Raw genomic sequence first — 20,816 nt, 5'->3', positions numbered from 1 at the left:
ATTGTCACGCCTTGCACTGGTGGCCCTGATTCGGCAACTTGGTGTTGCGGGTCTTCGAATCAATGCTGCGCTAACGGGAGCACAATCCCGCGATACACGATCGCGGCGCGTTTCGGGGATCCTGTACCTACTGCGACTTCATCGTCTACCTCTCCTTCGATTGTACCTTCAACAATGTCCTCCATGATCTCGTTTTCCGTATCAACGCATTCAGCAACGAGCACGGCGATAGCCACCGGCAACGGTGAACTATCTGGGGGGGCGAAAGCCGGCATTGGCGTTGGGGCAACACTTGGAGCTATCGCCTTGATCGGGTTGGGTATCTTCATTGCTAAGGCGTTGCGATGGCGCAAGAAGGCGCGAAATGCGACTTCTTCGTATCGTCTACCTGAAGAGTACACATCGAAGGACGTTTATCGATATGAGCAGGATGGCAACCCTGTACAGCTAGCCGGCACGGAGAGCGAACTGCACGAAATGCCGGGGTCTGTAAAAGTGTCCGAGCTAGATCAGGGTTCATACATTCGGTCAGTTGGCGGTAGTGCTACAAAAGCTTAATACATAGCGGATGCGCGTCTATTAGTGGTGGTGTGGATGGAGAGTGCAAGTCGGAGTTGAAGGCGGCGGGAGGGCTGGCGCTAAATGCTGGCTTGTACGCTAAGAGAAGGAGTAATCCACTGGGACATCACTTGCATCATCGCCGTCATCTCTCTTCTCGGGGCTGGCGGTAGCTCCCATTGCAGCCGATCGCGTACTTTGTGCATTCTATTTACTTTACTCTTAGACAGCGAACCTCGAGCCATTAGAGCCCAGCCACTACGTCATTAATTGCCGCTAATCGGCCTGCATAGCGGAAGTCGTCATGATACGATATTCAGTTCTCCGTAAACTGCGCCAGGCCTGCATACCTATGGAAGATATGGCTAGATGTAATTCTTGGTTCCCATAAGACGCATCATTTGAATGCTGAATGTCTATGGCTGCATGCTGTCCGAACAGGACCGGGCCGACATGTGAAGGGCATAAATCGCGAGCAGCAGACCTATCACGGATCGAAGGGTAAGCGCTTGAACGGGCATATCCGCTATGCACGATAGCACTGTCTAGCCCGGTTTTGAACCACCACTGGATGAAAGTAATAGCTCGTGTTGCACAGCCCCTGGCGCATGGTGGAAACCCCACTGTTCCTATCAAATGCAACTTGTAGGCTCGCAACATCATACAGCAGGACACACATGCATACCACCACGCTGTACAACGTACTATCATCGGTCATGTATGCAGCTCGAGGTTTAAAGCCATTGGCTAGGCGAAGCTTGCGCCGATAAGAAAAGACGCTGGACTCGTGTTTCTAAAATGACTTTCCTAAACAACCAGACGCCTACCTCAACCGGTAATGCAAATGACAGGAAAGACAGAGAAGATGCCGACCGGTTTAACGTGCGATACAAGAAACACTGACAAGGAAGTTGCGCAACAAGTTGTCGAGGACCAGAGAGTCAATGGCGCAGAAGGCCTTGAAGGAGGGGCACTGCACGTACGATCATAGCCCGAGTACGTGATTTCACTAATGCTCTGCAGCGATACATCAATATCCCCTCTTCGGTAAATTTCAACTTTCTCATGCAATGCTCATGGGAAGCATCCGCGGTTACCTTTCAATTCGCGTTGAGCAATGGGGGTCCAGCCTCCATTGTCTATGGCAGCATCTTCGCCTGGGCGGGAACAATCTTAGTAGCCCCATCGCTCACTGAAATGTCACCCATGGATCCCACAGTTGGTGCTCAATATCGGTGGTCGGCCACTTTCGCACCGAAGTGAAACTGCTTCTTCGATTTGATGCAAGGCTGGATTACGGTTTTCGCTTGGATTTGCAGCTGCGCTTCGAACCCAGCGTTGATAGCAAACATCGTCGTTGGTTTGGCTTCCTTCAACAACCAGGGGTACGTTGCCCAACGATGGCACACTACGCTCATCATGTGTGCTGCGACAGCAGTTCCTTTCATTGGCCACCTCTGGCTGCCCAGATATATCAACGTACTCGAGACAGCAGGAGCGATATGCCACGCCGGATTCTTTCTTGCTGGTGTCATTACACTGGCAGTGATGGCACAGACAAGCTCTACCGAATACGTATTTCGAACGTTGACCAAGGACGTCAGCGGGTGGGAGAACCCTACAGTAGCTTGGGGCATAGGACTTATCACTGTTACATACCCACTGTGTGGTAAGCTATGAGAAAACAACTTTTCTGACGCCGACATACTAACTATCCTTAGGTTTCGACAGTATCATTCACATGTCTGATGAAGTCAAGCAAACACGTACCCGGGTTCCGCGGTCTATCATTTTCTCCATCGTGGTTGACGGCGTCATGCAACTTATTTATATGATTACCGTTCTGTTCACCACTGGTGACGAAGAACGCGTTTCCGCCTCGCCTCTACCGATCATCGAGGTCTACTACCAGGCCACCGGATCCAAAGCAGCCACGAACCTGTTCGTCTTCATGCTAATATACATCATCTTTGTATCTTTCTTCAACGTCTTCGCCTCGGTCTCGCGCCTCATCTGGGCATTCTCACGAGACGGGGGATTGCCTTGCTCGTCTACGTTCGCAAAGGTTCATCCAACATTTAGAGTGCCGGTTAACGCACTATATCTCAGCGCTCTTTGTGTTTGCATACTCGCTCTCATCAACGTCGGTTCGAGCACGGCGTTCAATGCTATCATCTCTCTCACCGCACTGGGCTTGTATCTATCGTACTTCCTTCCTATCTTGTTCCTTTTGTGGCGCCGGCTGTCAAGTACGAAGCCATTGCCAATTCCATGGGGTCCTTTTAGGTTGGGCACTGCAGGAGCATTTGTCAACGCTGGTGCTTTGTGCTACATCCTATTCACCTTTATCTGGATGGCGCTGCCTACGATTCTCCCTCTGGACAGGTTCAATATGAACTATGCCGGTCCAATTCTTGGTGCCGTTATCCTGGGCGCTGCTTTAGACTGGCTCTGGAATGAGAAAAGGAGATTCACAGTGCCAGTCGCAGATCAAAGTCTCCAGTGAACGTACTGATTAAGACAGACATGGTCATGTGTTTACTTTCAATGAGAAGACTCAAGCTACGTGCATTCATATTTCTTGGTTGCCTGGACTTTCTCATGAGCTATTCCTGCTTCTCGACCATCTATATGATACCCGTTCTTTTGCTTCCAATACCCCTTCAGTCTACTTACCTACCCGACAGCCCCAACTGCAATGTCCAGTCGCATTCAGACCTCGAAAATGCCTCCGAGAGACCCGGCGAAGGGATTCGCGATAGGCTCAACTTCGACTGGTGAGCTGATGTCTCCGCAGCCTCCATATTCGAACGCAGTATCAGACCTCATGGATCTTGTCATTGATAGAGATGTGCACTACCCGATCCATTCTCTCATCACATCCTACCTTGGTATTGATGACACTCGCAATGTCCAACTAGTTTGCAAAAGGAACTCGGCGCTGTATACGAACATGAAGAAAACCTAATGGAACATCAAAACCAGCTTACAACCATTCTTCAAGGACGCTCGGGTGTTCCGCTCGATACAGGGCAAGACCGAAACCCTGATCAGAAGCGAGTTCGCGGGGAAGTTCTTCCGACGTCTGCAGGTTGAGACTGGACTTGTACTATTCACCGCAACCGGTGTCAATGCCGACACGATCATTGAGTATCTCGAGCGAGAGGGTTATCTCCTAGGGAATGCCCAATCTGGAGATGAAAATCTTGGGGTTTCAAAGGCAAGTTCCCGTTGTACGACCCATCATCGTGGATATACGTTATTGACTATTAGTAGATCTCGAATTTCAAGAAGAGCGAGCCTGGCCGCGGTAGCCAGACTTCAATCACTCTCTGGCATTACGACTACGTTCCCATAGGTACGTTCTTCAAAGGCTTTTTGTGCTCTGCGCGGGCATGCTTTATTTCCTGGAACAAGGCATATAATCTGTTTCCGGTTGCGACGACTTTGAAGCGAACATCTTACCTTATGGCTCCTATGGCAAGGACAGAATGTTTACCTGCGAGCGTTGCACCAAAGCGTGAGTCTCAAGAGGGCTTTACCATAAAGAATGGGCATTGGAGGGCTGGGCTGACGTCGAAGCTAGAGCCGGAGTTTGACCTGTGTCGGTCGATTGGCGACAAATATTCATGGGTCATGGAACTCGACACTACTGACGTCACTACGACTACAGCCCCAGACTTGCTACTAGATGATGCGCAAGTACAGGCAAAAGCTAGATCATCTCAGAGTTGTACTGAATGCCGAGACCGCCGTGCGACTTACTATGCTTGAACCTGCCGATCGACCGCCTCAATATTCCGACATTCTATTCCCTGGTTCTAGGGCGGCAGACGGTGACGCGAAAGGTCACTTCAAGGTACTTCCGAACTGGAACTACTTTGACGATGAAACACAATGCGAGCTCAAGTGGATCTTTCAGGAGTTACTCGATCCGGAGTTGCAAAGCCCGTTCAAACAGGGTAGAGGATCAGATGCGATTCGTTAATAGTGAACGACTATGTTGGCGCATCGAAGAGAAAGTGGATTATGCAGTAAGCATGCTACGATAACACAAAAAGAGTCATCCGATGTATAAATAGCTATACTAAGCTAGAATTCGGGAACATTGTGCATTATAAGAAGATTTTATGTTGTTGACTGCGCATTGGCAAATCATACTTTGTGAAAGTAGCGAAACTGTTGCCACTTACTTCCAACACTTGGAATTTAGGTATTCTGGACTTCTCGCTTCTATACATAACTACCGCCCATCGCACTACCGAGTATGAGAAGAAGCAGGAAACAATTGATCAAATCTAGCCTGGAGATAGTATGAACTAGAACGAGGAAGCTGTGGTAATTCTTGTCTGGCCTCCAACTGTATGCAGGGCGGGAATGGTTATTATAGCGAGCTAGTCGATACACACAAGTAGTTGGCATTGGGCGTCTTTTAGGCCCGTCACTTACTTATTTGGTCATGCAGATCTTCCAAATCTTATGACGTTGATGAATACAACACTAAAGACGAGATGAATGCGACTGTGATGCCGTACAGATACCTAGGTACCAAGATAGTCCGTCACGACATGATTGATGGATGTAGATACCGAAGGCTTGAGTCATGGGATGGCTAAGCTGTATCTGGTGTTGACGTTGACCGCTTCTCGTGACCGTGGTCAAGGTCAGGACATCAGTACTGAGGTAACGAGACATGGTCAGCAAGTGTAGCGATTGGGCGATACAGTGGCCCCTGACGTCTTCCTGTCTGTGTGAGTAGATCACAACGAGTACACCACCCTCTGGAGACCACGTAGCATACCCCATATAATCATATTCTCCGGGAGACCCTGATCTCCCCTTTATCCCACGCGATATGCGGGGAGCGGTCGGTCCTTCTTCACCGCGCCCAACCTGGCCAGTGGAGTATGGCGGTCGGCTATGGCTTGCAGGAGTGGGCCCACCTAGAGGTGCTACCCATGCACGATGATCACAACCTACATACACAGCCCACTCGACCTCTGCCACGCCGTCGCGAAGCTTCGAAATGCGTCGGCAGCCCCGCAAATTTCCAATTCTGCGCTACAGCTGAGGCAATAGGGCAGATGACGACATGGTGTCTTGTGAGACTGAGCTGAGAGCTGCAGCCTTGCCAAGAGCCGCGCTTTAAGTGTCAGATGTTCGCCGCCTGCCATTAGACCACGATACCTTGCACACATCCACACCTCACCACCAACATCTTCACCACACAAATACCAACCCCCTGCGAACATGGGACGTCGCGATAGACATAGAGAGCCCTCGATCTCGCCGCCGCCTCCCCCGCCTATGGGGCAGCCACCACCGCGTAAGACGACAGCATGCAATTGTTCGGCACAGCGCTAACAAGGGACAGCAGATCCCACTTATCACTTTGAGAACTACGAGAACGGCAAACCGAAATGGGCGCCTGGAAAAGACAACCAGAGAGACTATCGCGACTATCGCGACAGCCGCAGAGGGGATCATCGTCGTCCACGAAAGGAGCGGCCTGTAGATGATGCGCCCCCGCCGCCATATCCAATGAACCCTCCTCCCCCACCGGGAGCAGCACAATATCCACCTCCCCCACCAGGAGCATCAGATTATCCACCTCCCCCGCCTGGAGCAGCGCAACCACCGCCGCCGCCAGGTATGTCAGCATGTCCACGCAGTTTCGTAACACAAACTAACAGAGCACAAGACCCACGCGACCACCGAGACCGCGGCGCTCGACCACGTCGCCATCGTAGACAGCCGTCCTACTCTTCCGACGACTCAGAATCAGACTCCCCACCCCCACCACGACGCAGCCACCGCGAGGAGCGTCCCCGTGAAGAGCGCCCCCGTCGATCGAAGCGCGAGGACACCTACGACTCATATGATGAACACTACCCGCCTCGCAGACCCAAGGACGAAGGCCGCCGTGACCGCGATGGCTACAAGTCCGAAGGCTACAAATCGGACCGTCGGCGCAGAGACCGAGACCCTTACTACGATGACCGCGACCGTCGAGACAAGCCACGTGACGACCGCAGACGCCGCGATGACCGTTACGAGGACCGATACGACGACATGTTCAACAGCAAGCCGCGTCGCGACTCTCGCTACGACGACAGAGATCGGGATAGGCGCGGTCGATACGACGACGATGACCGCTACGATGACCGCCGTAGAAGTGGTAGAGACGTTGGCAAGCCAGGAAAGCCTGGGCAGCCTGAGTGGCAGAGGCAGGCTATGGGCATGTTCAAGGACTATGCGCTGCCCATCATCAAGAAGGAGGGTGCCAAATATGTGCAAAAACAAATGGCTAATGGCTTTGGGAGGCGCTAGTGGGCTTTATTTGACATGACATGACATGATAATGATTTGATGGGTGGGTTTGTACGGCGTAATGGCTTGAAGTTAGGAATGCTCCTCATTCTTAAGGATTTTCTTTTGGTGGCAGGATTTGCTGGCTTTGGCGTTGTGGGTATGTACTGAACATGATATCCAATCTACACATAATCTACTTTTTCAAGACTGAACATCAGATCTCAGGAACCTCACGTACAACGGCAGCGAAGGGACCAAGATGATTCAGCTTAAATTGATCTCTGCTATGCGTAGGAGCAATGAATGACCGGCCACTCCATAGGCCCTAAGTACAAGCATGTGTACCCCCCAGGACTATTGATCCGACTCCAACGCTGGACCGGGATCCTCCCACTTTAACACATTTCCATTACGCTTTAGTTGCTTGGTGTAGTACCCTAGGCACAATAGGCGATGAGGCAGTTGATCTGGCAGGCAAACGCTGGAGCGAGTGGACTGCAGTTAGAACGACAGATGTCGTATGAGTCTTGGTGAGCACAAGCGTCCGCCTGAGCGTCTAATCCAGAAACCGATCGTTAGCCAGAACTTTCAAGGATCCAATTGCTATGACTATGGGGGGTTGGACAATGGGAATGTCACATACCAAGAGCCGCACCAGTTTGCTCTAAAGTGGTTGCGGGAAGTGCAGTTGCCGTGACGGCGAGAGCAGCAATGATAGCAGCGAAACGCATGATGACTGTAAGAGGATGATTGGTAGAGTTTTTTTTGGGAGAGGAATTCTTGGTTCAGGTGTTGATGTGTGAAGAGAGGATGTGAATAGTGGTGATGAGGAGGAACTTGGAGACGACATGGGACAACTTTATACATTTTCGAGACTTTGGCGAAGTGGTTTCCTCAACAGGCTTCGAATATCCATTGCCAAATGGAGAACAAGAACCGGGAAGGACGGCTACGCGACGGATCGCGACCTGCATGGAACTAAACCTCATCTCTCTATGTTTCCGAAACCTGGGGGTGGGTAAGGCGTTCCGTACGCCCCATGGGGTCTGAACACAACACCTCAAAAGGACGATCAGGTACCCTTGAGGCTAGATGAGCCACTTCATGTTCCACTATAGATTACACATGTTCGTATACTGATGGTGGCCTTGCATTGACTCATCCTTCTAGCATAGCAATCCCAATCCTCCCCGCACGGTGAAGGAACCTCGAGCAATTCCCCACCAGTACCATCATATCAAGACCTTGTAACTGCGTACACTTGTATTACGAAGGATTTAGCAGCCTCCTATTTTCTCTTAGGTCTTATTTGCTGACGTAGTAGGTATGACGTTGGCTACACTGTAGCGGCCGCACTAAGCTTCGTTCGCCGGATAAGCTTCATGCCGAGCAGCTTAGCTGTGCCTTCAACCCCGAGACCTTCGCCCTAGAGGATTCAGCGAAACGGTTTGATTACACCAAGATGGAGCGTCTTCATCACATGGAGGACGTATGATGTTAGCAGTGAGCTGAAGTAGTGCCTATCTAGAGACAACAGGTCAAGGTTCAGTACCTCGCCGAACAACTATACGAGGGATGTTCGGATGCGACACAACAATGTTTTTGTTGTAAACTTCAAAGCGGAGTTTCCGGTAAATACGACAAGGGTGAAGATATGCATTAGTATGTACAAGCGAACCGGTGAAGATGTAAGTAAGGTTGCCCCACGCGGCAGTGTTCACTGAGACAACACCGGATTTGACTTGCTTCCAACAATGCATCCAGCTCGCCTGGTCAGACAAAATTAGCAACCCAAACGTCCATTGCCCTCACTCCCTTCCGACCTTCTTGCACACCCTTCAAGCTCGCCTCACATGCATCTCGTAATGCGAGAATCACCCCCCGTTCCCTCTCATCATCCACTTTCTCCTCTATCTCTCTTTCAAAGGAGGAAGAAAGACAAGTGGAAACTTCCCATTGGCCGTCCAATAACCCCTCCCCACCCTGCACATAAGTTTCACTCTCTAGCTGCCATCCAGCAGCCAAGGCCAACTCGGTCAGACGTTTTGGCGACAGCACGCTGCGAATATTTGAGACGCTGTTAGGTTTACGGCACTCTAGCGCTGCCTGGGTGAGTGCAGCTAGTACGTGAGGCTGAGCAGAAGGGTGTATCGCTACTAGAGACCACTCGGCAAGGAGCAGACGCTTGCTGTGCTGCTTGATGGCGCGGAAGGTGGAAAGGATAAGTGAGGGGGAGGAGAAGTACCACAAACAGTGTGCAAGGATTGTCGCATCGAAGGCTTTGCCGTCGCTAGTTGGTGGCGAGGAGAGTGAGGAGAGGTAGTCTAAGGGAGATTGTTGAACCCAGGTAATCTGCCTACCTAGCGGGCCTTGCGAGATGTGATCCTGTGCTTGACCCAGAGTATATGGGGAACCTGTCGGAGCGTTAGTCCACTATCAATCACCAATCGGCCAAGGATAGGTAATAGGATAGGAATTGTAATGCCGTACCATAACTCAATTCCGCTGGATCAACTGCGATCACCCTTCCCTTCTCGCCTACAGCAGAGGCAAGGACAGTCGTACAGTCTCCTTGCCCACATCCTAGTTCTAGCACTTTCGAGCTAGTGGAAATGTTCCATTGCCGCAGAAGCGCCAGGCGATGGAGAGTCTGGGAGTGCTGGATGCTGAAGCAGTTAGGATCATGTAGGGAGAGCCGAGCGATATAAGCGGCGTCGAATTGGATGGACATGCTGTGACTGATGGGTTTTAGATACAAGCGGGCTGTTCAGGTTTTGTGTAGCTAGGGGCCCGTAAATTGAGGAGTAGAGCAAGGTAGTTGTGAGTCAGTAAGTTATCTCACGAGTCATCTTTCTTACATCCCTTCTTTAGCCTAGCGCGACCTCTCAAACAGGGCTAGTGTTTGAAGCGTGGAATCTTGTTATCTATGCTACGTGAGCAACAAGAGTGATTGAAAACAACATAGCCAACGTGCGTCGTGAACTTTCTCCTCAACAACTGCGATCGAAAGCTCGGCGCTATTTCAATTAGCATATCGCCCCCATACTCTGGTTTTAGAGTCGTTGGCTGAGGTGGTGGAGGGAGCGATAAGCTGCCATACTTCGGTATCCAGCTCACATCTCTCCTTTATTACATTGCTCTGATGTGCAAACATATATGAGGCTGAGAAGGCGTTCGGACTTTTGCTCACTAAAGAGAAGTAAAAAAAAATGTCGCATTCGATTGCAGTTTGCCTGAATGCTACTCAACTGCTAGAGGTAAAGCAATGAAAACCCTGGAGAGGTACAAGATCCGAGTATATGTCTTGTAGCCATGAGATTAGGTATGAGCCAACAGGAATTGGGTTAGTGTCCGCACTGACCCATAGTGAGGGCTCCTCCAGAGTATATATGCTCGACTACCCACTACAATGATCTTAACTCAACTGCCAATTTACAAGATCCTAGATCTTCCAATTCACCGAGCTTCCTATTAGGTTGAAACCAGTAGTCTCCACAACTCAGATACCCAAACTCTCAAGGCACTTCTCCTAACTAACATGGAGTTTTCCAAGTATGTCATGTCTTTCTCAGCCACTAAACGATTTGTTCGCTGACATAACTTGCAGGGTGGACACAGTGTTTAAGGAGGTGCTACTCGAACAAGTCGGCGATGATGATACACCAAGATTGACACTCAAGGAGATTGCCAAGGTGGATGAGGAGCGAAAGATGCGGGTGCAGAAAGAGATAGCGGCCGCAAAGGTTGAGCGTACTAACAAAGTCGAGAAGGTCAAGATTCGCAATAAGAAGCGCGCTTTCAAACTATACGCTAAGCAAGAGCTCCACTCTTACCAGCGTGTTTCCAAGGTCTTCGGAGAGATGAAGTATGCTCGAATCTTCGTGAGTAGTGATACTGAGCCTTGCTTAAATCGAAACTGATCACTCTACAGCAGCGCTTCCGATGGATGACCACACTGACTACTTTTATGCCCTGTCGATCGGTTGGTGAAGATCGATACTGGGTAAACGGAAACCTATGGCCGAATCGTACACGCGAAATGGTTGCCCAACTGGCTCCTTTCAGGAGTTGGTATAAATCTTACAACTACGAATAAGCCTTCGGGAATCTGGTGGGGAGCTTGCTCCTTGCAGTCCATCCCAAGAAGCTCGTACTTGTTACCGGCTTACTATGAACTGAAATACGGTGATGAAGGTTCCGGCGTCGATACGTGGTGGGACTCATTTGGTACATGGAAGACGCTCATGGATCTATGCGAGGGCAAAGCTCGAGACCTCTCCGACGGGAAATTGATTGAATTTCAAGTATATTTGATGAGTCAATATGTGATCCATCTGGCAGAGGAAGCATCCCAAGCCGCAGAGCTGGTGGATTGCTGGATCTGTTCACATTGGATACTACACGTTGGGTGAACATGTGGTAGCGCTTTATTTGTACTCCGTCAAGAGAACAGATATGACAGTCAGTCTCAACTTGGTGCACATGCAAACGGATGACCGGATATAGACACTCGAGGTATCATCCAACCAAACGGCATTGCCAAATCTCTTCGGCTCAATTCTGACAAAAATCATAGCAAGCGGGTCGGTTCGAAGAAGAGCATTATTAGCCTCAACACCAGGGACGGTGATTGCCAACCCAGGTACAGTAGTGAGAAGTGAGCAAATTCTTTCAGTAATAAGGTTTACATTACGACATCTATCTACATATTAGAAACGACGACCACTTATGACTCTCCTCCCTTGGTTCCGTTGGTGGTGCAGTTAACTTGGCTATCAATACCGTTGATGTTTGCGCAAGTGTACTGGTTGGTTCCATGAGGGCTAGTAACATTGACGTTCTCGATGTTGATATTGGAGCATACTGTTGGGCTGGAGCAGACCAAGTAACCAACGAGCGGGTCGTACTTCTTGCTGGTGGTGCCGTGGAAGTTCTTGATTGTGATGTCGGAGATGGTGAGGTTGGATGGGAACTATAGCATCGCGTTAGTATTGCAGTACAATGATGTTGGGGTGTTCGGGCTAGCTTACCTCGTTGCAGAGAGTCAGGTTCTTTTGGCCGTAGCATTGAGTGATCTCGATGGCGTAATCAACGTTGGAGATGGTCATGCCATCGTATGTGATGTTCTTGACGGCACCACCACCGCCTCCACCCTGGAGGTCGCCGGAGAGAGCAGAAGAAGCACCGGGCCAGACCTTGATACGCGCACCGTCCGAAGCATTGGACATGCTGATGTTGTACACATAGATGTTCTCAACGTAGTCGACCTCACCAGGGTACTGGCCCAAAGAACCTACACTGATGCCGTGGCTACCGTTGCAGACAAGGTTCTGAACAACGATGTTGGTGCTGTTAGGCTTGAACGAGACACAGTCATCGCCGTTGTCAATGTGTGAGTTTTGAATGACAATGTTGTCGGAGCGGTATGTGTCCCAGCCGTCAGTGTTCTTCGCGGGGTTCTTGCTCACACTGCCACCGAAGATGTCGATGTTGTCAAAGACAACGTCGCTCGAGTTGGCAACAAGCGTGTACCACTGCGGACTGTATCTGAACTTCAGATCCGAGATCACGGCACCCTCTGCACCAATGAGACCGAAGAGAATAGGTCGCAGGATGTAGATATCCTTAGCATAGAGGTCGTACCATGCTTGACCGTTGCCGTCTAGGGTGCCACCTCCGTAAACGTTGATATCCTTGCCACCAAGCTGGAAGAAGGTAGTGGCGTTCTGGAATACCTGCTTGAAGGCATTGGCTTGCCAGTAATCCGTGTCATTGGTGAATTGAATGGATCCTTGGATGTCTATCCTCATGGTTAGCGCTGTGGGACGATTAATTTCAGTGTCCTACATACCGAGATCGATACCGTTAAGGAAGGTCAGATCGAGTGCAGTTCCGATCGTGAACTTCTGGTCCTTAGGGAAAACGACATGACCACCGTTGTTGCACTTCTTGATGGCTTTCAAGATGTTTGCAGAGTCATCTTTACCATTGCCGAGAGCCTTGACGCTGCAGGTCTTGGTTCGTGCCGGCGAAGCTGGGCAGGCCTTCTTTGGGTGATACGGATACGCCGGATGGTGTGGTCTCTTGGAAGCAGTAACGCTCACGCTTCGCTCATCGACAGGTGTCGACAGTACTGCTGATGCTTGCAGCAAAGCACATGTGAGAAGCTCGGTGACGCGCATATTGGCAGACGTTCAGGGGCCGATGATCTTAATTGACAAGATTGAGGTCAACGTCTGTAGCTCCAAAACTATCGCGTCGACGGCCACTCTAATATACCCTCATCGTAGCATTATCAGCCGTCCGAGCCGCGGCCTTGGCCCCGGTTCCTGGTCATGATATGCGCTTCCGTAAAATTGGAGGCGCGGAGGAACTCTGGGAATTTTGCTGGGTCATCCTGGAGTCCCCTCACGGCCACAGTGGCTAAATGGAGTAGAACTGTGGCGCTAAGCCAAGAGGAGCGAAGCTTTCCCCACATGCCTTGGGACTTGGCTCAAGGGATTGGTGGAGTATCTCTACCCCAGATTCCGGACCTGTCGCCCCACGACAGCCTCCAAAAGACGGTCTACGCGTCAACGGCTGCGTTCTACGATGAGTGGCATGCTCGTGGCGGTTAAAAGTATTGCCGCGGAACGACCGGCCAAAACAATCTCGGCAGGGGCTGCTTGGAACTTCTAGGCTTGGTGGAATTCGCAGCGGAAAGCCTCCATCATGAAGATAACGCTGGCCGCAATTCTGCTATCCGGGCGTGTCTCGGTCATTTGGTGTTTTTGAATTTCGGTTCCGTCCTTATATCGATCCGAAATTAAGCCAAAACCTACAATAGTAATCATGCTCACAATGTACAACTTTCATGATGGGCGCCAGAGCCCAAGAAGTGGCTTGAGCCAAGGGTGCTCTTGTCGCTCCGACCCAAAAGCTTAGCAATCATTTTGAGTTGCCAATACCACGAGAAGTTGAAGCTAGTGGGACATCACAGTTGTCTGCGAGATCTTTCACTCAAAGTGTTAATCTAGGGCTTCTTTGTATCTTCGAGGATGGGCAGCTCGCATAACGCGTCTATGGCATGCATGTCGGTCGGCGTGTATCGCGCATGTCTGGGTAACCAATAGTCGCGTCCTTCGGGTGTTAAACGTTCGGATCGGTTGCACGCTGTCAGTTTGGGTGCTCGCCTTCGTAACTACGGCGTTGATCACACTCGTTATAGTCTAGGGGGAGATGAAGCGTAGCTAACTTGCTTCGATGGCTGAGTGATCAAGACTCTCTCCACGACGTTTTGGCTTTCCTCGGTCTTTTCGTCTGGATCAAAGGCCACTGTGCGCGAGGAGATGGGCGAAGTAGGAGCCTTCATGGTGGGCCGCGGAGGTGGATGGCGGCAGATTGATGAGTAACGATTCGTCTTCGAGAAGTACCTTCGTGCTGAAATTAGTAGGTACATTGATCATCTGAAATTTGCCTATCCAACCATTTCAGGAGGCCAGTAGAGGTCCTGTGTAACTTGAAAATAAGTATTGGGTGCAGGGGCAGCTAGAAGTAGTCTGCGGACGGATGGCGCGAAAGTGGAACTGTGGGAGACGTCCGGTGTTGAGCCATCAGCCACTATGACGAAGACACGCTGCGTAGACGATGGCATCTTGCCGAACGATTGTACACATACACCCAATTTCGAAGCTCATCAGACCATCATTGCTTCTCGCTCTGCAGTTCGCGTTCATGTCGACTAGGCATTACCAGTGGTTGAATCGATATTCAAGAAGTGGATGTATTTCCAGTAAGCCGCAATTGAGATGCTGTGACGATTAGTGCGCAGGCCTCAGACCTGAGGTTGAAGGCCCCCAGTTCGCTTGAACCAGATGAGATGCATGCAGGTGCGCACTTTGGGCAAGATTTGAAACATTTGGCAGTACATGGTAGGCATGTCATCTCAAACTTTTAAATTGCAGCTTGAGGTTTGGCTTCAATTATTGCAATGGGCTGATAGAGAACACATCCGTCATTGCTCAACTACGGACGTCGCACAACGACCTCTAAACATAGCAGACAGGAGTGAGCGCCAGCTGGCATCTACCCCGATATCAGGTAACTTGGAATGCAGAATCCTATTGTTGCGGATATCGAGTGCAGCATTCGCCGAACCAGGGTTGTGCCATTCGCCAAAGCCGGTCAAAAGGGTGAATTGACGAAATGACAGCTCATCTGGTCATTACAACCTCACTCTTCTCCCAGCCAACACTCGACAGCTGTCGGTAGACGTCGCATGCTGTAACATCCTCAATACTGGTAAACTGAAAAAGCTGGCTGAGTAATCGCTACATAGCAATGTGTAGTCTAATGTAGTGTGAAGTCGAGGGGTTGAAGATGTTGGTAGCTGGCGATTACACGCTAACGATCCGCACAAGGAAGGGACGGCGCGCACCGTAAACCTAAAACTGGGGTTTAGCTCCCGTGTGCACCTCTCTTGAAACCCTTTATTGACCGAATGTTTAAGCGAGCTTTGTCCAAATGTATGTGGTATTGCAAAGGTCCGGACCTTCCATGCATCGCACGATGGTGGCTCGGTGGATATACTACCTATATAGGCTTGGTCATTGAACGTCGGAGAAACATGCACAATAGATAAAGCTCCACGGGGTGGTATTATGCATTAGTTTGTTGTTGGGGTTGGAGGAAAGAAGAGCGAAAGTCACAAAGGGACTCTAAAGATGCGAGGAACGTTAACTCAAGCAGAACAGCATAAAAAGGAGTGACCTCCATTGTTAACACGCTGCTGAGGATAGCCGATGTAATTTGGTGAAATTTGAGCATATCTCCTAAAGGCAACTCGCCGAGATCGCTATGCGAACGACACAACGCATATTCGATATGCATCATGACACTACTCAAGCATATACTATGCACCCACGCCAATTCTCCCAAAGTAAGCACAGATGCACGAATTCAAAAGGCCAGGATACATTACAGAAGACGATGGGTAGCATGTTCGCTTAGTCCAATGGATGGATATTCGTACATCCTTCGATCAACGGCGACTCAACCGGCATACGCTCGGTAACCATGCTGATCATCGAAGACATACGGTGGACCCATCCCCACATCTTCATGCCAACCTTGGTCCACGGGTGTCCGCGGCTCATCAGCGCTTGGACTAGGACTACTCGTAAACAGACTCTCAGTCTGGCTCTGATCAAGCACAAAAGCTGTGTCCGTGATCGGTATACCTTGCGACATAGGACTTCTTGTGTACGATCTTGCTGGCGAAAAAAGATCGAGATGGGGATGACCGAGTACAGGAACGCTGCCAAAGTCGTCATTCCTGGAGCTGTAGCTAAAGTCTACCTCGCTTCCGTAGTGTGGAGAAGACGGGTAGGACATTGACGCGTCTGGGCCATGGTAGGATGGATCGAAGGCTGCGGGCACGGAACGCGAGATGTATTGATCGTTGCGATATACATCCTGCATGCGGCCCGAGCGCTTCATCCTTGCTGAACGGTGGGCGGCTTGACCACCTTTAGCCCCGGAAGCCTGGCGCTGGGGCTGAGGCTGTTGGGTACGGTGGCCGCGTTTGTTGGGCTGCTTACTACGGTAGCGTGTCGTCGACTTGACACCTTCGCGAATCGCCTCATCGGTAAGACGCCACATGAAGCCTTTGCGAGATTCCTCGCCCGGTTGGTCAACTTTCTCAAAAGCCTGTCATCTGGTTAGATCGCAGCGTGTCGTGGGTGAGAGACAGACATACCCCATTCATCGATAAATTGTGCCTGATACTGTTCTGCCATCCTTTCGTTTCTGAGGCACTGGCTTTGTCGGTGTTGTTCTTAAACCATTCATAAATATCTCGCAGTATCATTGTCTTGTTTGGCGCATTGAGAAGCGCCTGATAGATCAGCTGGGCATACGGCTGCTCTTTGTCAATGACGCCGCCTTCACCTGTAACAAATTCGTGCGGGTGCAGAGAAGAATCATCGTGAGGGGTAGAAGCTCGAGTCAGGTCAGAGTATGGACTCTGGTAGCCATTGGGATTGTCGACCTTGATGTGAGAGCCGTACTGGTGGTGGTCGTAGTCGTTACTCAGTTGCATAAGCTGACCGTTGATCTCATGGTCTGACAGGTCCGTAGCATCATGATGCTTTGGTGGCTCAATGTGATATGCAGTGGGTGGGTATGAGTCCGTCATGTCGATATTGCTAGGAAGGCCGGTGAGGTCGATGCCGGTGTACGATCGAGGGCAGCTTGAGCTAGGATAACGTGGTCGGTATGCGATATTGATGTTGTCATTGTAGGACATGCCGTTCTCGGCGTAGTGGTAAAAGTCTCCAGTGCCAGGTGAGAACGGATTAGGCGCATGGTAACTAGCAGCATTCTGCGCCATGGGGTTGAGTAGAAGGTTGGTTGGCGCAGCCCACTGCATTGACTCTTGTTCGTCGAGGCTCATGTTGGAGTTCCCGGTTGTGTGTTCATTGAAAGGCGCAAGTTCCTGGACAGTAGTCGCGGCGGGCGGTACCTCAAAAGGTAGTCTGGGAGAAGGTGACAACGACGGATTTTGGACGTGGAATGGAAGCGGGGTACAAAAGGTGTCTTTGGGTGAGTGAGTGGTATCACAAAAAACGTCTTTAGATGACTGGACAGTTTCACATTCACCGCAGGTTTCTGCGGAGGAAGATCGATGAGGTGACTGCGCATGTGGCATGACTCTTGTGTTGTTGGCCTCTCACGGGTCTGGACAATAGAGAAAACGAGCGTATCGATATGAGATACACGGAAACGAGTGCCAACGTGCTGTGTGAAACCAAGAGATTGGCAGAAAACGAGAGTAGTAAAAGGCTACGCTCACAAATGAAGCGGCCGTTAAGACAATAAGATGCTCCGCTATGCCCCGGCGAATGAGATTGCGTGACAACCATGTCATTGTCACCTAGATGCTTCTTGGACGGGTTCCTGCTGCCAGCACACCTGCAGGCTTGATACTGCGGCAGGGCTTGGGTGGGCAAACAAAGCATGAGATCTCATCGCAAAGACAGAGGATCTGGAGTGGCCTCCGGGCGCAGCTGCAGGGCTGCAGTCACGGGGCCAAAAATTACCGACATGGCATCATTGCCTCACGGGCCGAGACGTAGCCTACAAACCCTCATTGCACCATTCCATCAGGGATTCGGGGTGACTCTCTGTACGACTATTGCAACCAACGATTGCCTGCTTGACACAGGGCAGACGGGAAGTTGCATACTGCTGGGCCATTTGCAACATCGAAACGTCCATCGGCCTGTGCAGCAGTGTTCCGATGTTCGATATTCTTGTCCGGCTTCTGTACATACGATGTATATTGTCCGATGTAGGCCTTGTCCTCGTTCAAGTCAGGCAGCAGTTGTCCATTGTGAGATTTCATTATCTACGTCCAGGCCCATCCCGCGAACTATAACAACCGACCCATGCGAGGCAAGTCTCTTCAGGGACAGGCAATGAGTTTTTCACGTGCAAACTCTTTCCCAAAAAAAGGACATTAATGGCGAATGCTCCGCAAGTGCAGGGGTGTGACATGGTGTGCTGCGCATGCAAAGAGGCAGCAGGCGAGCAACCGCTTGAAAGCTAATCCCACAGAAGCATGTAACACAACTCTTACGATTCTGATTCCGGTGAAGCTCATCCGTAGTCCTTGCCCGAGCTCACATAAAGCAACAGTTGTCCGTGATTGGCCGTTGGCGTGGGGTCTGTCACCGCTTGAATAGGAGTATACACCGCCAACAGTCCCAGCAATGAAGGTGCTGCATTTTGGGAGTGAAGAAAGGTCGGTTGAGCCGTCACCGCCAATGTAGTGGTCACGGGTGATGGTGCAGCGACAAAACCTGGCATTAATGGAATGGCTCGCCTGATGGTGTACCTATCAATGCGCAGGGACTTGTGCGACGTCCGCCCTATTCTTGGTCTTATCATAGCTGCTGAATATAGGAGGGGTCAGAGGCAGCGAGGTGGGCTGTGAAGCGTCCATGTCATTGACAAGAGACCCAGCTACTTTCGATAGTATATCTGCCACGCGTTAGTCGTAGTACCGTTCCGGTAATGTGATCTTGACATACCTTCTTAAACTGGAAGTGGAGTTGCAAGATGCCCTGTATTGCGTTAGCCATGTAGTCAGCAATCGCGGAGAAGGCTGGGACATACCTTGTCAAAGCTGCTCTTGAACCCGCGTTCACGTTTAGCGCTATAATCCCACTCCTTATCAATGATCCTGAAAGCGATGTCTTCGTATGGTGGGCCGGCGATGAACCTGATGAGGCACGTGTCATCTTCACCGGCCGGAGCAAAGGACTGGCCCTTTTTGCGGCCATTCTCTCGCTCGATCTTGTAGGTGGGCGCCTTTGACTTGTCGATAAGGTCGGGATAGAAGATGTTGAACTTGTAGCCCTGTACGACCTTTGGTGGAGGATTGTCATGATCGTAATGCGTTTGGTTGTACTTGTTCCATTCATAGCCCATCTGAACACGGTTGAAGTAGCGGGGTTTTCTGGGCTTGTAGCTACCAGCCCATTGGGGTCGGGCGGTCGTGACTTCCTCTTCGGCGGTAAAGATCTCCTCGCCTTCTTCTACGCCTCGTGCGACTTCCCTCTCGTATAGCGCCATGGTTGCCTTGGAGTAGTCCTCTTTCTCCACAGGCGCAAATCGTGAGGCGCTCGTGGTTACAGTCTGGCTTGTCGTGGGCTGACTGCTGCTGACAGTAGGATCGCTTGATTTGGTCTGTGACGGCACGTAGCCAATCTTTTGGATCTTGCGTCTCTCGGCCGCCGAATCCTCCAGAAAAGCTTTCTCATCCGTCTGTGGTAGCGCTTTGTCTTCGGCACGCAACTTCAGCAGCGGCTGTGGATCGAAGGCTGCATCATAGGCGACAGTCGTTGGTTGTGCCTCACTCCCTTCGTCGGTACCGTTGAGCATAGCGTAGATACTGTTTTGTACGGACGCAGCTGCCTCAGCCTGCTGCTTGCGCAACGTCTGTAGTCGCTCCTTGACGATCTCCTGCGAGACACGCCGCAGCTTGGCCTTGGCCTTCCACACGCGCAAGCTTCGCAGCAGTTGTTCCCAGTAGTCATAGTCGATTGGCTCGTCCGAGTCGAGCTTCTTCTTGACCTGAACCTCGAGTGTCTCCAGCTGTTCGAACGTTTTGGGGGCGAGGAGCTGGTCGATGTCAGCAGCCACGGAGCTGGTGCCGCGTGCTTCAGATTTGGACGACTTTGATTTTCGGCGCATGTCTTTGCAGATTGCTTTCAGGGACTGGGAGGGTTAGCAATGCATCATCTCTTGATAGGGGCTGCACTCACATTCCAGTAGTCGCGATTACTCCGGCTTGTCTCCAGGGTGAGATAGTTCTCGATTTCCTTTTCTAGCTCGGAGAGATCTTCATTGCTGAGACCTTCTAATACACCTTCCGGGTCTACAATATCTAGCTCGTGGTCCTCCACCTCCTCGTCTAGTATCGACTTCTCCGTGGGATCGATGAAGCGCAATGTGACGGCCAGCCAGTCAATGGGTCGCGCGCGCCCACCCTTGACGCGTAATGCTGCCTTCTTCTTAGCCTGCTGCAGTACGAAGCGATCCTCATCTGCCACCCAGGCCTCCTCTGCGGCGTTGGTCGACCGTTTCGCAGGGTTGTCGTGTGCTCGTGAGTCGGCTGACCGCTTTGCTGGAATAGACGAAGATGGAGCGTTGCGCTGGGGCAGGCAGCTGCGCTCGTTGCGCCACGGAGGTTCACGTGACGACATGTCGTTCGGGAACTAGAATATATGACTGTGTTGGTGATGTTTGACTGCAATAATGTCTAGGCCGGCGTAGATCGCGAAATCTTTGGCCAAGGCTGGTGACGTACGGCTGCCTTCCGCGTCTGCAGGGATCTACCACCCTTGGCGCGCCTGCCTTTCACTTGCGCCTCGCGCTGAGCTTCACGTGTCATGTTAAGACTC

At 51.0% G+C, this 20,816-nt stretch overlaps 7 protein-coding genes across 8 annotated transcripts; 4 read left to right on the top strand and 3 right to left on the bottom strand.

The window, feature by feature from the left end:
- Positions 1-174: 174 nt before the first annotated feature.
- ALTATR162_LOCUS6034 (uncharacterized protein) lies at positions 175-558 on the top strand (the record flags this gene model as incomplete). The annotated part of the gene is made up of 1 exon (XM_043313655.1): positions 175-558. The coding sequence occupies one exon, from the start codon at positions 175-177 to the stop codon at positions 556-558; it is 384 nt and encodes a 127-aa protein (XP_043169590.1).
- Positions 559-1,977: 1,419 nt separating this feature from the next.
- On the top strand, positions 1,978-3,064 carry ALTATR162_LOCUS6033 (uncharacterized protein; the record flags this gene model as incomplete). Its single annotated transcript, XM_043313654.1, has 2 exons — positions 1,978-2,227; positions 2,280-3,064. The coding sequence occupies 2 exons, from the start codon at positions 1,978-1,980 to the stop codon at positions 3,062-3,064; spliced, it is 1,035 nt and encodes a 344-aa protein (XP_043169589.1).
- Positions 3,065-5,808: 2,744 nt separating this feature from the next.
- ALTATR162_LOCUS6032 (uncharacterized protein) lies at positions 5,809-6,888 on the top strand (the record flags this gene model as incomplete). 2 transcript variants are annotated; one of them, XM_043313652.1, is made up of 3 exons in its annotated part: positions 5,809-5,884; positions 5,936-6,208; positions 6,260-6,888. In XM_043313652.1, 3 exons carry the CDS (start codon positions 5,809-5,811, stop codon positions 6,886-6,888), a joined length of 978 nt encoding a protein of 325 aa, XP_043169587.1. The 2 variants fall into 2 exon arrangements, with proteins under 2 accessions (XP_043169587.1, XP_043169588.1); XM_043313653.1 differs by having other exon boundaries at positions 5,933-6,208.
- A 3,520-nt stretch (positions 6,889-10,408) lies between these two features.
- On the top strand, positions 10,409-10,966 carry ALTATR162_LOCUS6031 (uncharacterized protein; the record flags this gene model as incomplete). Its single annotated transcript, XM_043313651.1, has 3 exons — positions 10,409-10,422; positions 10,478-10,751; positions 10,802-10,966. 3 exons carry the CDS (start codon positions 10,409-10,411, stop codon positions 10,964-10,966), a joined length of 453 nt encoding a protein of 150 aa, XP_043169586.1.
- A 630-nt stretch (positions 10,967-11,596) lies between these two features.
- On the bottom strand, positions 11,597-13,052 carry ALTATR162_LOCUS6030 (uncharacterized protein; the record flags this gene model as incomplete). The annotated part of the gene is made up of 3 exons (XM_043313650.1): positions 11,597-11,842; positions 11,901-12,670; positions 12,722-13,052. The coding sequence occupies 3 exons, from the start codon at positions 13,050-13,052 to the stop codon at positions 11,597-11,599; spliced, it is 1,347 nt and encodes a 448-aa protein (XP_043169585.1).
- A 2,848-nt stretch (positions 13,053-15,900) lies between these two features.
- On the bottom strand, positions 15,901-17,302 carry ALTATR162_LOCUS6029 (uncharacterized protein; the record flags this gene model as incomplete). Its single annotated transcript, XM_043313649.1, has 2 exons — positions 15,901-16,557; positions 16,607-17,302. 2 exons carry the CDS (start codon positions 17,300-17,302, stop codon positions 15,901-15,903), a joined length of 1,353 nt encoding a protein of 450 aa, XP_043169584.1.
- A 1,571-nt stretch (positions 17,303-18,873) lies between these two features.
- ALTATR162_LOCUS6028 (uncharacterized protein) lies at positions 18,874-20,618 on the bottom strand (the record flags this gene model as incomplete). The annotated part of the gene is made up of 4 exons (XM_043313648.1): positions 18,874-18,891; positions 18,942-18,974; positions 19,027-20,130; positions 20,178-20,618. 4 exons carry the CDS (start codon positions 20,616-20,618, stop codon positions 18,874-18,876), a joined length of 1,596 nt encoding a protein of 531 aa, XP_043169583.1.
- Positions 20,619-20,816: the final 198 nt, after the last annotated feature.

This window comes from Alternaria atra (assembly GCF_907166805.1).
Source record: "Alternaria atra isolate CS162 genome assembly, contig: 25, whole genome shotgun sequence".
NCBI classification, from domain to species: domain Eukaryota; kingdom Fungi; phylum Ascomycota; class Dothideomycetes; order Pleosporales; family Pleosporaceae; genus Alternaria; species Alternaria atra.
This window is presented reverse-complemented; position numbering and strand designations above follow the sequence as displayed.